We start from the raw sequence: 17,722 nt of genomic DNA on the forward strand, positions 1-17,722 counted from the left end.
TGTCTATTCTATTTCCAAGATTTTGGATCATCTTTACTATCATTATTCTGAATTCTTTTTCAGGTAGACTGCCTATTTCCTCTTCATTTGTTAGGTGTGGTGGGTTTTTATCTTGCTCCTTCATCTGCTGTGTGTTTTTCTGTCTTTTCATTTTGCTTATCTTACTGTGTTTGGGGTCTCCTTTTTGCAGGCTAAAGGCTCGTAGTTCCTGTTGTTTTTTGTGTCTGTCCCCAGTGGCTAAGGTTGGTTCAGTGGGTTGTGTAGGCTTCCTGGTGGAGGGTACTAGTGCCTGTGTTCTGGTGGATGAGGCTGTATCTTGTCTTTCTGGTGGGCGGGTCCACGTCTGGTGGTGTGTTTTGGGGTGTCTGTAGACTTATTATGATTTTGGGCAGCCTCTCTGCTAATGGGTGGGGTTGTGTTCCTGTCTTGCTAGTTGTTTGGCATAGGGTGTCCAGCACTGTAGCTTGCTGGTCATTGAGTGAAGCTGGGTGCTGGCGTTGAGATGGAGATCTCTGGGAGATTTTCGCTGTTTGATATTATGTGCAGCTGGGAGGCCTCTTGCGGACCAGTGTCCTAAAGTTGGCTCTCCCACCTCAGAGGCACAGCACTAACTCCTGGCTGCAGCACCAAGAGCCTTTCATCCACACTGCTCCTTAATTTGGGATGATTTGTTGTCTATTCATGTATTCCACAGATGCAGGGTACATCAAGTTGATTGTGGAGCTTTAATCCGCTGCTTCTGAGGCTGCTGGGAGAGATTTCCCTTTCTCGTTTTTGTTCTCACAGCTCCCAGGGGCTCAGCTTTGGATTTGGCCCCGCCTGTGCGTGTAGGTTGCCGGAGGGCGTCTGTTCTTTGCTCAGACAGGACTGGGTTAAAGGAGCCGCTGATTCGGAGGCTCTGGCTCACTCAGGCCGGGGGTAGGGAGGGTCACGGAGTGCGGGGCGGGCCTGCGGCGGCAGAGGCCGGCGTGACGTTGCTAGCGTGAGGCACGCTGTGCGTTCTCCCGGGGGAGTTGTCCCTGGATCCCGGGACCCTGGCAGTGGCAGGCTGCACAGGCTCCCCAGAAGGGGGTGTGGATAGTGATCTGTGTTCGCACACAGGCTTCTTGATGGCGGCAGCAGCGGCCTTAGCGTCTCATGTCTGTCTCTGGGGTCCGCACTTTTAGCCGCGGCTCGCGCCCGTCTCTGGAGCTCTCTTAAGCAGCGTTCTTAATCCCCTCTCCTCATGCACCAGGAAACAAAGAGGGAAGAAAAAGTCTCTTGCCTCTTCGGCAGGTCCAGACTTTTCCCTGGACTCCCTCCCGGCTAGCCACGGTGCACTAACGCCCTGCAGGCTGTGTTCACGCAGCCAACCTCAGTCCTCTCCCGGCGCTCCGACAAAAGCCGGAGCCTCAGCTCCCAGTCCCGCCCGCCCCGGCGGGCGAGCAGACAAGCCTCTCGGCTGGTGAGTGCCGGTCGGCCCCGATCCTCTGCGCTGGAATCTCTCCGCTTTGCCCTCCGCACCCCTGTTGCTGTGCTCTCCTCCGCGGCTCCGAAGCTCCCCCACTCCGCCACCCGCAGTCTCCGCCTGCGAAGGGGCTTCCTAGTGTGTGGACACTTTTCCTCCTTCACAGCTCCCTCCCGCTGGTGCAGGACCCGTCCCTATCCTTTTGTCTCTGTTTATTTTTTTCTTTCGCCCTAACCAGGTACGTGGGGGGTTCCTTGCCTTTTGGGAGGTCTGAGGTCTTCTGCCAGCGTTCAGTAGAGGCTCCCTAGGAGTTATTCCACGCGTAGATGTATTTCTGGTGTATCTGTGGGGAGGAAGGTGATCTCCGAGTCTTACTCTTGCGCTATCTTTCTGGAAGTCCTCTCCTTTTTCATTTCTAATTCTATTGATTTGAGTCTTCTCCCTTTTTTTCTTGATGAGTCTGGCTAATGGTTTATCAATTTTGTTTATCTTCTCAAAGAACCACCTTTTAGTTTTGTTGATCTTTGCTATCGTTTCCTTCATTTCTTTTTCATTTATTTCTGATCTGATCTTTATGATTTCTTTCCTTCTGCTAACTTTGGGGGTTTTTTGTTCTTCTTTCTCTAATTGCTTTAGGTGCAAGGTTAGGTTGTTAATTTGAGATGTTTCCTGTTTCTTAAGGTAGGATTGTATTGCTATAAACTTCCCTCTTAGAACTGCTTTTGCTGCATCCCATAGGTTGAGGGTGGTCATGTCTCCATTGTCATTTGTTTCTAGGTATTTTTTGATTTCCTCTTTGATTTCTTCAGTGATCACTTCGTTATTAGTGTATTGTTTAGCCTCCATGTGTTTGTATTTTTTACAGATCTTTTCCTGTAATCAATATCTAGTCTCATAGCATTGTGGTTGGAAAAGATACTTGATACAATTTCAATTTTCTTAAATTTACCAAAGCTTGATTTGTGACCCAAGATATGATCTATCCTGGAGAAAGTTCCATGAGCACTTGAAAAAAATGTGTATGCTTTTGTTTTTGGATGGAATGTCCTATAAATATCAATTAAGTCCATCTTGTTTAATGTATCATTTAAAGCTTGTGTTTCCTTGTTTATTTTCGGTTTGGATGATCTGTCCATTGGTGAAAGTGGGGTGTTAAAGTCCCGTACTATGAATGTGTTACTGTCGATTTCCCGTTTTATGGCTGTTAGTTTTATGGCTGTCCCGTTTTATGGCCTTATGTATTGAGGTGCTCCTATGTTGGGTGCATAAATATTTACAATTGTTATATCTTCTTCTTGGATCAATCCCTTGATCATTATGTAGTAGCCTTCTTTGTCTCTTCTAATAGTCTTTATTTTAATGTCTGTTTTGTCTGATATGAGAATTGCTACTCCACTTTCTTTTGGTTTCCATTTGCATGGAATATTTTTTTCCATCCCCTTACTTTCAGTCTGTATGTGTCTCTAGGTCTGAAGTGGGTCTCTTGTAGACAGCATATATATGGGTCTTGTTTTTGTATCCATTCAGCCAATCTGTGTCTTTTGGTGGGAGCATTTAATACATTTACATTTAAGGTAATTATTGATATGTAAGTCCTTATTCCCATTTTCTTAATTGTTTTGGGTTTGTTGTTGTAGGTCTTTTCCTTCTCTTATGTTTCTTGCCTAGAGAAGATCCTTTAGCATGTTTTGTAGAGCTGGTTTGGTGGTGCTGAACTCTCTCAATTTTTGCTTGTCTGTAAAGGTTTTAATTTCTCCATCAAATCTGAATGAGATGCTTGCTGGGTAGAGTAATCTTGGTTGTAGGTTTTTCTCCTTCATCACTTTGAATATATCCTGCCTGTCCCTTCTGGCTTGCAGAGTTTCTGCTGAAAGGTCAGCTGTTAACGTTATGGGGATTCCCTTGTGTGTTATTTGTTGTTTTTCCCTTGCTGCTTTTAATATGTTTTCTTTGTATTTAATTTTTGACAGATTAATACGTGTCTTGGCATGTTTCTCCTTGGATTTATCCTGTATGGGACTCTCTGTGCTTCCTGGACTTAACTATTTCCTTTCCCATATTAGGGAAGTTTTCAACTATAATTTCTTCAAATATTTTCTCAGTCCCTTTCTTTTTCTCTTCTTCTTCTGGAACCCCTATAATTCGAATGTTGGTGCGTTTAATGTTGTCCCAGAGGTCTCTGTGACTGTCCTCAGTTCTTTTCATTCTTTTTTCTTTATTCTGCTCTGCAGTAGTTATTTCCACTATTTTATCTTCCAGGTCACTTATCCGTTCTTCTGCCTCAGTTATTCTGCTATTGATCCCATCTAGAGTATTTTTAATCTCATTTATTGTGTTTTTCATCGTTACTTGTTTCATCTTTAGTTCTTCTAGGTCCTTGTTAAATGTTTCTTGCATTTTCTCTATTGTATTTCCAAGATTTTGCATCATCTTTACTATCATTATTCTGAATTCTTTTTCAGGTAGACTGCCTGTTTCCTCTTCATTTGTTAGGTGTGGTGGGTTTTTATCTTGCTCCTTCATCTGCTGTGTGTTTTTCTGTCTTCTCATTTTACTTATCTTACTGTGTTTGGGGTCTCCTTTTTGCAGGCTGCAGGTTTGTAGTTCCTGTTGTTTTTTGTGTCTCTCCCCAGTGGCTAACATTGGTTCAGTGGGTCGTGTAGGTTTCCTGGTGGAGGAGACTAGTGCCTATGTTCTGGTGGATGAGGCTGGATCTTGTCTTTCTGGTGGGCAGATCCACATCTGGTGGTGTGTTTTGGGGTGTCTGTGGCCTTATTATGATTTTAGGTAGCCTGTCTGCTAATGGGTGGGGTTGTGTTCCTGTCTTGCTAGTTGTTTGGCATAGGGTGTCCAGCACTGTAGCTTGCTGGGCACTGAGCGGAGCTAGGTAGGTCTTAGCATTGAAATGGAGTTCTTTGGGAGAGCTTTCGCTAGGACCTAGAAGAACTAAAGAGCAAACAAACAATAATGAACAACACAATAAATGAAATTAAAAGTTCTCTAGAAGGAATCAATAGCAGAATAACTGAGGCAGAAGAACAGATAAGTGACCTGGAAGATAAAATAGTGGAAATAACTACTGCAGAGCAGAATAAAGAAAAAAGAATGAAAAGAATTGAGGACAGTCTCAGAGACCTCAGGGACATTAAACACACCAACATTCAAATTATAGGGGTCCCAGAAGACGAAGAGAAAAAGAAAGAGACTGAGAAAATATTTGAAGAGATTATAGTTAAAAACTTCCCTAATATGGGAAAGGAAATAGTTAATCAAGTACAGGAAGCATAGGGAGTCCCATGCAGGATAAATCCAAGGAGAAACACACCAACACACAATAATCAAACTATCAAAAATTAAATACAGGGCGTCCCTGGTGGTGCAGTGGTTGAGAATCTGCCTGCTAATGCAGGGGACACAGGTTCGAGCCCTGGTCTGGGAAGATAACACATGCCGCGGAGCAACTAGGCCCGTGAGCCAAAGGACTGAGCCTGTGCGTCTGGAGCCTGTGCTCTGCAAAAAGTGAGGCTGCGATAGTGAGAGGCCCACGCACCATGGTGAAGAGTGGCCCCTGCTTGCCACAACTAGAGAAAGCCCTCGCACAGAAACGAAGACCCAACACAGCCAAAAATAAATAATTAATTAATTTAAAAGAATTAAATACAAAGAAAAAATATTAAAAGCAGCAGGTGAAGAACAACAAATAGCACACAAGGGAATCCCCATAAGGTTAACAGCTGATCTTTCAGCAGAAACTCAGGACATATTTAAACTGATGAAAGGGAAAAACTGACAACGAAGTTTAGTCTACCCAGCAAGGATGTCATTCAGATTCAACAGAGAAATTAAAACCTTAACAGACAAGCAAAAGCTGAGCAAGTTCAGCACCACCAAACCAACTTTACAGCAAATGCTAAAGGGACTTCTCTAGGCAGGAAACACAAGAGAAGGAAAAGACTTACAATAACAAACCCGAAACAATTAAGAAAATTGTAATAGGAACATACATATCAATAATTACGTTAAATGTAAATGGATTAAATGCTCCAACAAAAGACATAGACTGGCTGAGTGGATACAAAAACAAGACCCATATAAATAACTGTCTACAAGAGACCCACTTCAGACCTAGGGACACATACAGACTGAAAGTGAGGGGATGGAGAAAGATATTCCATGCAAATGGAAATCAGAAGAAAGCTGGAGTAGCAATTCTTATATCAGACAAAAGAGACTTTAGAATATAGACTATTACAAGAGACAAAGAAGGACACTACATAATGATCAAGGGATCAATCCAAGAAGAATATATAAAATTGTAAATATATATGAACCCAACATAGGAGCACCTCAATACATAAGGCAGATGCTAACAGCCATAAAAGGGGAAATCGACAGCAACACAATCATAGTAGGGGACTTTCACACCCCACTTTCACCAGTGGAAACAGTCACAAAGATCAATAAAACTATAAGCTGGTTCTTTGAGAAGATAAACAAAATTGATAAACCATTAGCCAGACTCATCAAGAAAAAAAGGGAGAAGACTGAAATCAATAGAATTAGAAATGAAAAAGGAGGAGTAACAACTGACACTGCAGAAGTACAAAGGATCATGAGAGATTACTACAAACAGCTATATGCCAATAAAATGGAAGAAATGGACACATTCTTAGAAAAGCACAACCTTCTGAGACTGAGCCAGAAAGAAATAGAAAATATAAAGAGACCAGTCACAAGCACTGAAATTAAGACTGTGGTTAAAAATCTTCCAGCAAACAAAAGCCCAGGACCAGATTGCTTTACAGGCAAATTCTATCAAACATTTCGGGAAGAGCTGTCCTTCACTAACTCTTCCAAAATATAGCACAGGGAAGAACACTCCCAAACTCATTCTATGAGGCCACCGTCACCCTGATATCAAAACCAAAGATGTTACAGAGAAGGAAAACTACAGGCCGATATCACTGATGAACATAGATGCAAAAATCCTCAACAAATTACTAGCAAACAGAATCCAAGAGTGCATTAAAAGGGCCATACACCATGATCAAGTGGGGTTTGTCCCAGGAATGCAAGGAATGTGATACACCATATTAACAAATTGAAGGAGAAAAACCATATTATCATCTCAATAGATGCAGAAAAAGCTTTCAACAAAATTCAATACCCATTTATGATAAAAACCCTCCAGAAAGCAGGCATAAAGGAACTTACCGCAACATAATAAAGGCCATATATGACAAACCCACAGCCAACATTGTTCTCAATGGTGAAAAACTGAAACCATTTCCTCTAGTATCAGGAACAAGACTAGGTTGCCCACTCTCACCACTCTTGTTCAACATAGTTTTGGAAGTTTTAGCCATAGGAATCAGAGAAGAAAAAGAAAAGGAATCCAAATCGGAAAAGAAGAAGTAAAACTGTCACTGTTTGCAGATGACATGATACTATACATAGAGAATCCTAAAGATGCTACCAGAAAACTACTAGAGGTAATCAATGAATCTGGTAAAGCAGCAGGGTACAAAACTAATGCACAGAAATCTCTGGCATTCCTATACACTAATGATGAAAAATCTGAAAGTGAAATTAAGGAAGCACTCCCATTTACCATTGCAACAAAAAGAAAAAAATACCTAGGAATAAACCTACCTAAAGACATAAAAAGACCTGTATGCAGAAAATGATAAGACACTGATGAAAGAAATTAAAGATGATACAAACAGATGGAGAGATATACCGTGTTCTTGGATTGGAAGAATCAACATTGTGAAAATGACTGTACTACCCAAAGCAATCTACAGATTCAGTGCAATCCCTATGAAACTACCAATGGCATTTTTCACAGAGCTAGAACAAAAAATTTAACAATTTGTAATGAAACACAAAAGACCCTGAATAGCCAAAGCAATCTTGAGAAAGAAAAACGGAGCTGGAGGAATCAGGCTCCCTGACTTCAGACTATACTACAAAGCTACAGTAATCAAGACAGTATGGTACTGGCACAAAAACAGATATACAGAACAATGGAACAGTATAGAAAGCCCAGAGATAAACCCACGCACATATGGTCACCTTACTTTTGATAAAGGAGAGAAGAATATACAGCCTCTTCAATAAGTGGTGCTGGGAAAACTGCACAGCTACATGTAAAAGAATGAACTCCCTAACTCGCTAACACCATACACAAAAATAAACTCAAAATGGATGAAAGACCTAAATGTAAGGCCAGACACTATCAAACTCTTAGAAGAAAACATAGGCAGAACACTCTATGACATACATCACAGAAAGATCCTTTTTGACCCACCTCCTAGAGAAATGGAAATAAAAATAAACAATTGCGACCTAATGAAAGTGAAAACCTTTTGCACAGCAGAGGAAACCATAAACAAGACGAAAAGACAGCCCTCAGAATGGGAGAAAATATTTGCAAATTAAGCAACTGACAAAGGATTAATCTCCAAAATTTACAAGCAGCTCATGCAGCTCAATATCAGTAAAACAAACAACCCAGTCCAAAAATGGTCAGAACACCTAAATAGTCATTTCTCGAAAGAAGATATACAGATTGCTAACAAACACATGAAAAGCTGCTCAACATCACTTATTATTAGAGAAATGCAAATCAAAACTACAATGAGGTATCACCTCACACCAGTCAGAATGGCCATCATCAAAAAATCTACAAACAATAAATGCTGGAGAGGGTGTGGAGAAAAGGGAACCCTCTTGCACTGTTGGTGGGAATGTAAATTGATACAGCCACTATGGAGAACAGTATGACGGTTCCTTGAAAAACTTAAAATAGAACTACCATATGACCCAGCAATCCCACTACTGGGCATATACCCTGAGAAAACCATAATTCAAAAAGAGTCATGTACCACAATGTTCATTGCAGCTTTATTTACAATAGCCAGGACATGGAAGCAACCTAAGTGTCCATGAACAGATGAATGGATAAAGAAGATGTGGCACATATATACAATGGAATATTACTCAGCCATAAAAAGAAACGAAATTAAGTTATTTGTAGTGAGGTGGATGGACCTAGAGTGTGTCACACAGAGTGAAGTAAGTCAGAAAGGGAAAAACAAATACCATATGCTAACACATATATATGGAATGTAAAAAAAAAAAAAAGGTTACGAAGAACCTAGGGGCAGGGCAGGAATAAAGACGCAGATGTAGAGAATGGAGTTGAGGATACAGGGAGGGGAAAGGCTAAGCTGGGATGAAGTGAGAGAGTGGCAGGGACTTATACTACCAAATGTAAAACAGATAGTTAGTGGGAAGCAGCCGCATAGCACAGGGAGATCAGCTCAGTGCTTTGTGACCACCTAGAGTGTTGGGATAGGGAGGGTGGGAGGGAGACGCAAGAGGGAGGAGATATGGGGTATATGTATATGTATAGCTGATTCAGTTTTTTATAAAGCAGAAACTAACACACCATTTTAAAGCAATTATACTGCAATAATTTTGTTTAAAAAAAAACTGGTGAAATCCCAATAAACTCTATAGTCTAATTAAAAATAAAAGAAGGTGTTATAGAAACTAGAGTTTCCAATTATAGGAAAAAATATATACTTTGAAGTTAAAAGTTATTTCAGTTACCATACAGGATCAAAATAAAGGTAGAAAACAGGAGAGGCCTGGGAGCAGAATCAGGGTAATGAATTAAAGAGCTTCTCTCAGATTAACTGGGCCAAGAAATTCTATATCTATAAACTTTATCCTACAGGTATACTCAGCCATGTGTGCACAAGGGTATCCCCTGCAGTGGTGTTAATAATGACAGCAGATTGGAAACAACCCCCATGTTCATTAATAGAAGTACAGGTATGTAGTGAAACATTAGGCACTAAGCAGATAAGGGTGCACATCTCTTCATGGTTGAATAGAATGGTCTCCAGGATAGATTGTCAAGTGTAAAAGAGCAAAGTATAAACTACTATGTAAAGCTTGCCACCACTTGTTTGAAAGGGAGGCATATGCATTTCTGTCCGTATATGTGTAGAGCATCTCTACAGCTAATAATACTGGTTGCCTTTGTCAAGGGATACTGGAAAACTGAAGACAGAAGTGATATACCTAATTTTCACCATATATCTCTTTATACTCTTGGGATTTTTTTTTGCCATGTGTATGTATTATCTATGCAGATATATGATTTTTTAAATTTATTTAATTTTTTTTTATTTTTGGCTACGTTGAGTGTTCGTAACTGCACACGGGCTTTCTCTAGTTGCTGCAGCAGGGGCTACTCTTCATTGTGGTGCATGGGCTTCTCATTTCAGTGGCTTCTCTTGTTGGCGGAGCATGGGCTCTAGGCACGTGGGCTTCAGTAGTTGTGGCATGTAGGCTCTGTAGTTGTGGCTCACAGGTTCTAGAGCGCAGGCTCAGTAGTTGTGGCGCACGGGCTTAGTTGCTCTGCAGCACATAGGATCTTCCCAGACCAGAGATCGAACCCATGTCCCCTGCATTGACAGGCGGATGCTTAAACTGCACCACCAGGGAAGCCCAATATATGATATTTTTAAAGGAAAAGAAAGGGGTAGAAGGGAAATGATAAGAAAATCTAGAAAACAGAAAACATAAAGTAAGATGGAAGAAATAAGACAAAAAAATCAATAATCATATTAAACGTAGCTGAATTCTTTTCTGCCTTTCAGAGAGAGATTTTATTTGAATTTTAGAAAAAACATCTAGCCTTGCTGTTTATAAGATACACACCTAAAACAAGTGATCACAGAAAAGTGACAAATAACCAGATGGAATAATATACCAGACAAATCCTAATCCTCCATAAGTGTATGTGTGACAATTACAATATTAATATAAAACAAAATGTAATACAAAGCAACAGCATTAAATAGGAAGAGGAGATATTATATGCTGATTAAAAGTTCAGTCTACCAAGAACAGATTGTCACAAACCTTTTATACATTTATAAGAAGCTTCAAAACATACAAAGCAAAGAGTGTTTGCTTTCAAGGAATAATTGTGACATGTATAATCAAAATAGGAGATTTTAACATGCCTCTCAGAAATAAGAAACAAGTAAATATGTAGAGTATTTGAATCAAAAATTAGTATGTAATCTATATATAATATTGAACTCTGTACCCAACAAATAGAGAATAAACACTTTATTCAAACAAAATAATACATTTACAAAATGTTACATATATATGTACATATACACTCTAATATTAAAAACAATTTTAAGTAAGAGAAAATAAATTACATATATTTAAAAGTGAATGAAAACTACATAATGCATATGAAAACATGTGAGATACATAATCTTAAATGTATTTGTTAGAAATAAGAAAGAATGAAAATAAATTGACCAAGAAGTCAACTTCTAGGAAAAGAGCAGTTAAGGAAGCAAAAGTAGAAGAAATGAATGAGCAGGGAATAGTAACTTCAAATTTAAATAATAATATTGGTCAATAAAATGAAAACCCTTTTGACCCACCTCCTAGAGTAGAGGAAATAAAAACAAAAATAAACAAATGGGACTTAATGAAACTTAAAAGCTTTTGCACAGCAAAGGAAACTATAAACAAGACGAGGGGCTTCCCTGGTGGCGTAGTGGTTAAGAATCTGCCTGCCAATGCAGGGGACATGGGTTCGAGCCCTGGTCCAGGAGAATCCCAAATGAAAGCCCGCTCAAGCAATGAAGACCCAAGGCAGCCAAAGATAATAAAATAAATTTTTAAAAAAAGAAGAAGAAAACAAGACAAAAAGACAACCTTCAGAATGGGAGAAAATATTTGCAATGGACAAAGAATTAATCTCCAAAATATATAAACAGCTCATACAGCTCAATATTAAAAAAACAACCCAATCAAAAAATGGGCAGAAGACCTAAATAGACATTTCTCCAAAGAAGACATACAGATGGCCAAGAGGCACTTGAAAAGCTGCTCAACATCACTAATTATTAGAGAAATGCAAATCAAAACTACAATGAGGTATCACCTCACACTGGTTAGAATGGGCATCATCAGAAAATCTACAAAAAACAGATGCTGGAGAGAGTGGAGGAAAGGGAACCCTCTTGCACTGTTGGTGGGAATGTAAATTGATTCAGCAACTATGGAGAACAGTATGGAGGTTCCTTAAAAAAACTAAAAATAGAATTACCATATGACCTAGCAATTCCACTACTGGGCATATACCCAGAGAAAACTATAATCGAAAAAGACACATGCACCCCAGTGTTCATTGCAGCACTATTTAAAATAGCCAGGTCATAGGAGCAACCTAAATGCCCCTCGACAGATGAATGAATAAACAAGTTGTGGTACATATATACAATGGAATGTTACTCATCTATAAAAAGGAATGAAATTGGGTCATTTGTAGAAACGCGGATGGACCTGGGGGCTGTCATACAGAGTGAAGTTAAGTCAGAAGAGAAAAACAGATATTGTACATTAACGCATATATGTGGAATCTAGAAAAATGGAACAGATGAACCGATTTGCAAGGCAGAAATAGAGACACAGATGTAGAGAGCAAACATACGGATACCAAGGGGGGAAAGTGGGGGGGGGAGAATGAACTGGGAGATTGGGATTGACATGTATACACTAATATGTATAAAATAGATAACTAATAAAGTGCTGTATAAAAAATAAAATACAAATCAAAAAAGAACAGTAGATAAAGTATGTTATGATCATAAAAAAATAAATGAAAACCTGATTCTTTGATATGACAATGATCTTGATGAAGTGAAAAAGAGGAATCAAAAAAGCTGCCATATAATGCTATACATAAAAGAGATTTTTTAAGTAATAAGAGAATTCTGTGTACAACTGTATACCAATAAATTTGAAAATCTAGATGAAATGTTTGATTACATAGGAGAATATATGAAATTGAGTCCAGGAGAAGCAGAAAATCTAAACTGATTAGTAACTGTTGAAAAATTTATAAAGATGATCAGTGATCTATCCTTAAAAATGCTTCATCCTACTAAACCTGCCGGAAGGAGAATTCCTTTGTTACGCTAACGGTTCTAGGGCATAAGTAAATTTTAAAAGATTACCAGTTCATACTGAAAAGTTAGTGCAACTCTAATACCAAAACTAGGCAAGAATGGTGACATGTACCAACCTCACTTACATAGTTGAAAAGATGCTAAATAAAATATTAGCAAATAATATTTTGCTAATTGCTGTTAAAGAATAATACATAAAAACCAAGGAATTTTATATCAATCTATCATACTCCAAAACTACTATTTCGATTCACATCCCCATCAAGAATAAGAACACCTGGTTTTCTGAATCTTTGCCAACACCAGGGGTGGTAGGAGAAGACGACTCTGGTTTTCTTGTTTGACTTCTCTTTTTTTTCTGAGAGAGACATATAAATTGAGTAATTGATATTTTTAAAATTTTAATTTCAAATTAAAAAGTTTAGAGTAGGGCTTCCCTGGTGGCACAGTGGTTGAGAGTCCGCCTGCCGATGCAGGGGACATGGGTTCGTGCCCCAGTCCGGGAAGATCCCACGTGCCGCGGAGTGGCTGGGCCCGTGAGCCATGGCCGCTGAGCCTGCACGTCCGGAGCCTGTGCTCTGCAACAGGAGAGGCCAGAACAGTGAGAGGCCCGCGTACCGCAAAAAAAAAAAGTTTAGAGTAATGGAGACATAATATCTCAGGTCAACTCAAGGGAAAATTATGAAATAAATTTCATCTTTGGATCCTCCAGCCTCCCTTTGGTGCTTCCTCTCCCTCTTTCTAGGATCCTTAGGTACTTCAGTCTAAGCACACCATGGGGATGGGGTGCCACAGACAGGTGGACAGCCATCTCCTCCACACCAGTTTTCCAGAAAATCTGTGAAGCCCCAGAGTACAATGCTATTTCAGGCTCCTGGACAAACAACAGCACACATATCTGCATCTCCACCACCCCCACCCTGAAATCCTTTAGCAGCTCCACACTGTAGACCTTCCTTTCCCCTCCTCAAAGCTGTTCCTAAGAAAACCTGATACTCTTGTATTTCAGGGTAAATTTATCTATTTGCTACCTTGGAAGAATTTGCATCTGAAATGGGATCTCTAATTGGGCAGTGAAATTTAGGCATCTGCAGAACAAGTAGGTCAGATGTTTAAGGAATTCCGTTTGATGCCTAATTTCTGAATTCTTCTAAAACAATGAGAGATGTTATCCTGGTAGTCCACAGCTTGCTACCAGCTCAGCACACGGTTAATACCTTTCAAACCCTAGCCAGCCCTGGCTTGAAGAGTTGAAGATTTAGCCAAAATTCCACTTCTGCTCCTTGGTTCTTTCTCCATTGGACCTGAAGTTTTCTTCCCAATTAAGGCACTTCTGAGTTCAGAACAGAGAAGAACTACCTCTCATCTCTGTTCTTGGTTCCAGTCACAGCTGTTCTTCTAACTTGATGCTGATACTCTGTCTCTGGATAGTGGACTAGAGGATTTCTAAGGCAACTGACAGTTTAACCGTGATTCTAGGTACCTGTTCTCTTCATCATGGTGACAAAACTTAGAATTATACATTAGCAAATCCTACAAAGTTTACTTCCTATGTGGTTAGAAACAGGGAAGCCCTATTATTTTCCCAGTTTACAGATAAAGAAACGAAGTCTAAAGCAGTTGAGCACAGTAGTAATTCAACCAATGTATATATTCAAATAACCTTTTGGCTTCCTTAAGTAGCTTCCATCTGACTTGGAAAAAAAATCTTCATTATTGTTAAGCATGATGTGGGGACTTCATATTAATCCAACTTGTATTAACCCTTCACTGCTACATCTGTACTCTCCTCCCCATCATTCATCCCCAGAGAATACTTTTCTTACCAGAATTAAGAGGAAAAAATGTTATTTTATTGTGTGCTTTTTCATTCTTACAACCTGGATACTAAGTCATTCTCAAGAAGGTTTAAGGTTATTGAGAGGATTGAAGGATCTAGAGGCATCACAATATTGAAACCCTTGAATAACTATTGCTGAGGAGAGAGTGTAGTGATGGCTATATTGCACACGTGCATATACACAAAAACACACGGGCACACACACATGCATACATAGTGGGGCCACTTACTGAAGGGCATACTAACTAGCTATTTTTAAACACTTAATTTCTCAACTCATAGTTTAAATTATAGCTTACACATTTTTGCAAATCTGGAAAGTTTTAATTCTAAAACTGAAATGGTAGAAGGGGACATTTTCTTTGGTCTCTGGTTTCAGAGATTGTAACCATAATCAATGAATTACCTAAGTTGGTTTCTGTTTGGAGGCTACTGAGGCAATTCCCTCTTAATGAGTTGCAGACCCCTCTAATTGAATTCTTGGTATGCATGCTTTTCCTGTGGTTAAGAATCTACCTTATAGATATTAAGATAGTCTGTGTTCAAATATGGTCTCATTGATTTAATTTCTCTTGAGAGAAAAAATGCATTGCTAATGGTTACCTTGTCTCAAATTTCAGATTACAGTATTTCGGATGGGATCAGAAGGACACCAGGACATTGATTTAGCCATCCTGACAGCTTTGCTTAAAGGTAAAGAGTTCCTACGTCCAGAGAGTGCAAAAATAATTTAAATGGATTAACACAGTAACCTTATGTCTCCTAAGAGTGGATATAATTCCAAATGATACCATGACACATCCAATTATTGATAACATAAGGGCTTCTGTTATAAGACATTTTTAATGCTATTAAATTCCCCTATAATAGACCTGTTACAGTGTGACTCAATTTCATAAAATTTAAGTGTACTACAGTTCATCCGTGTCCATTCAATCATAAAAATATATGAATTAAAAGACTAATGTAGGGCTTCCCTGGTGGCACAGTGGTTGAGAGTCTGCCTGCCGATACAGGGGACACGGGTTCGTGCCCCGGTCCGGGAAGATCCCACATGCTGTGGAGCGGCTGGGCCCGCGCGCCATGGCCGCTGAGCTTGCGTGTCCGGAGCTTGTGCTCCGCAACGGGAAGGGCACAGGGGGCAGGGGGGCCGCGCACCCAAAAAAAAAAAAAAAAAAAAATACCACTGGGGAATCTAAGTAAGACATGTAATGAATACAGAACTAACAGAAAACAATTTGTAGGAAATCAAATGTCCTGTGAACTTATACAGTCATTTCAGAGATAATTACCATTTTATTTTATACAGTTCACTTCTTCAGACATAATTAATGCTATCAGTAATTAATAAACTAATTAATTACTTACCTATTCTTAAGCAGAGAAAGAACTTTTTTTTTTTTTGGCGGTACGCGGGCCTCTCACTGTTGTGGCCTCTCCCGTTGCGGAGCACAGGCTCCGGACGTGCAGGCTCAGCGGCCATGGCTCACAGGCCCAGCCGCTCCGCGGCATGTGGGATCTTCCCGGACTGGGGCACGAACCCGTGTCCCCTGCATCGGCAGGCGGACTCTCAACCACTGCGCCACCAGGGAAGCCCCGAGAAAGAACTTTTTAAGGTATGTATTTGTTAATTTGTTCAGACTATAAAGAAGAAAGTTTAAAATAAAAATTCAAATGCCAAAAGAAATAGTCAATATGTTCTAACTTTAGAAAAAATTTCTAGTAAGAATGCTATTGATTAGATTAGATCATACAAAACAATGAAAATCACTGTTTTCAGAGTCATTTTCCTTTAAAACTGTATCTTTAAAAAAAAACTCTAAATTTGAAATAAAAGTGGGTAAAATCTAATGTTTTTAAACTACTTCTGAATGCATGCCCCTCCAACTCTATCAACTAGAAAATGCAGAATTATTGTCACAAACTAGTACTGATATAAATACACAATTAGTCTTGCTAAATAACTCATTTTTAAATGGCTTAATTAATCCTTGATAAAACAAAAATTTTGACATATATTCTAAAGTAGTTTCTGTCCAATAATTCTCTGCACCAGATACATTTCGTAAGTAACTAACACCCTAGAATGTTTACTGAGAAGCTGTCTTTGCTTAAAATTGGATGATTAATGAATAGGTTTTATGGGAATTTACTGTGGCTCTGCTTTGAAAATTAAAAAATTATTTCTAATTATGTGTTCCATCTTTCCCACCCTTTTTTCTGTGTGTAGGCAGCTTAATACAACACATGCATGATTGCTTTCTTTTTAATATTGTTTTTTTTTTAACCCAGAACTGTTTAGATAGCTTTATTAAGGCCAAAAAAGACATTCATGTTGACACTTTTATCATTTATATGCAATGCAAAGTTATTAAATATTATGCAATGGAAATAGATGAAATTTTGTCCCAAAGATATCTCCAAAGTCAAAATGTGTGGCATATTTATTTTAGGTTTAAAAGGGCGTAAGGGGGTAAACTGTGGGAGAACAGTGAAATATTTCAGGTAGAGATGAAATTCACCCAGTATTTTTTACGGTGTAGATTCTTAACAAAAGTATTATTAAGCCCTTCTCTGTATGAGACCACTTTTAATCTTCCTTGTGTCCTTTGACTGTAAATCAGGCTCCCCCAAATGCACTTGTTTCCTGATGGTTCATTTTACCTCTTTAGCCAAATCTTTAACTTAGATATCACGGAGCAGATTGGCCATGAGCATTAGAACCTTAGCATGGGCCCCCCAGACCTATGTCTGCTACTGGCCTCTTATTATTACTTCATCCCAAAGCCACCCTGAAGCCACAATACCCTCTTTCACCTTGCTACTCCCTTGCATTTTACAAACTTGGAAATTGAGGCCAAAGAGTCTAAAAGACATTCAAGATCATCAGGCAAATCAGTGGCAGAGCCAAGCCTTAAACTGAGGTCTCCTCACTTCTATTGTTTTGTTTACAAACATGTATGAGTCTTTGGGGCATCCAGGATTTCTTGGCTCTACACTGCCACAGAGATTTCAGGCATTTGCCCCTTTGACTCCACGGGTATCCGAGTGATAACAGATCAGGACATCGACTTCCTTAAAACTCTCAGAACACTTACCATGGCCCTCAGCTGCCAGATGATCTTAGCTGCACGCACAATATCTTAATGATGAAACTAGAATGCACACAATTTAACCTAATGTAATGGAAGAAGAAGTATAGTCTGACACTTGTTTTATTTTTAAAGATTAGACCTCTGGTGAAATATTGACTTAACCAGGAATTTTTTTAGTTACATGTGATAGAAACACAGTTCAACCTAGTTCAAACAAAAAGAAATAAAATAGTTCACACAGCCAGGAAGTCTGAGGGTGAAGTGAGTTCAGGCAGAGTAGCATGCAGGACTCAAATGGTGTCATCAGGGTCTATACTCCATT

At 39.4% G+C, this 17,722-nt stretch overlaps 1 protein-coding gene across 1 annotated transcript in view; it reads left to right on the plus strand.

Annotated features, from left to right (window-relative positions):
• The window catches only part of TRPM3 (transient receptor potential cation channel subfamily M member 3), a 288,353-nt gene that overhangs the window by 151,763 nt on the left and 118,868 nt on the right, over window positions 1-17,722 (plus strand). Inside the window, exon 10 of the mRNA XM_027105962.1 lies at window positions 14,926-14,998. Within this exon, the coding sequence (XP_026961763.1) occupies window positions 14,926-14,998 (73 nt within the window). The remainder of the gene's footprint in view (window positions 1-14,925; window positions 14,999-17,722) is intronic.

The sequence above is a fragment of the Aethalodelphis obliquidens genome, unplaced genomic scaffold (genome assembly GCF_003676395.1).
Source record: "Aethalodelphis obliquidens isolate GAN/ISIS:26980383/991018 unplaced genomic scaffold, ASM367639v1 scaffold7, whole genome shotgun sequence".
Lineage (NCBI taxonomy): Eukaryota > Metazoa > Chordata > Mammalia > Artiodactyla > Delphinidae > Aethalodelphis > Aethalodelphis obliquidens.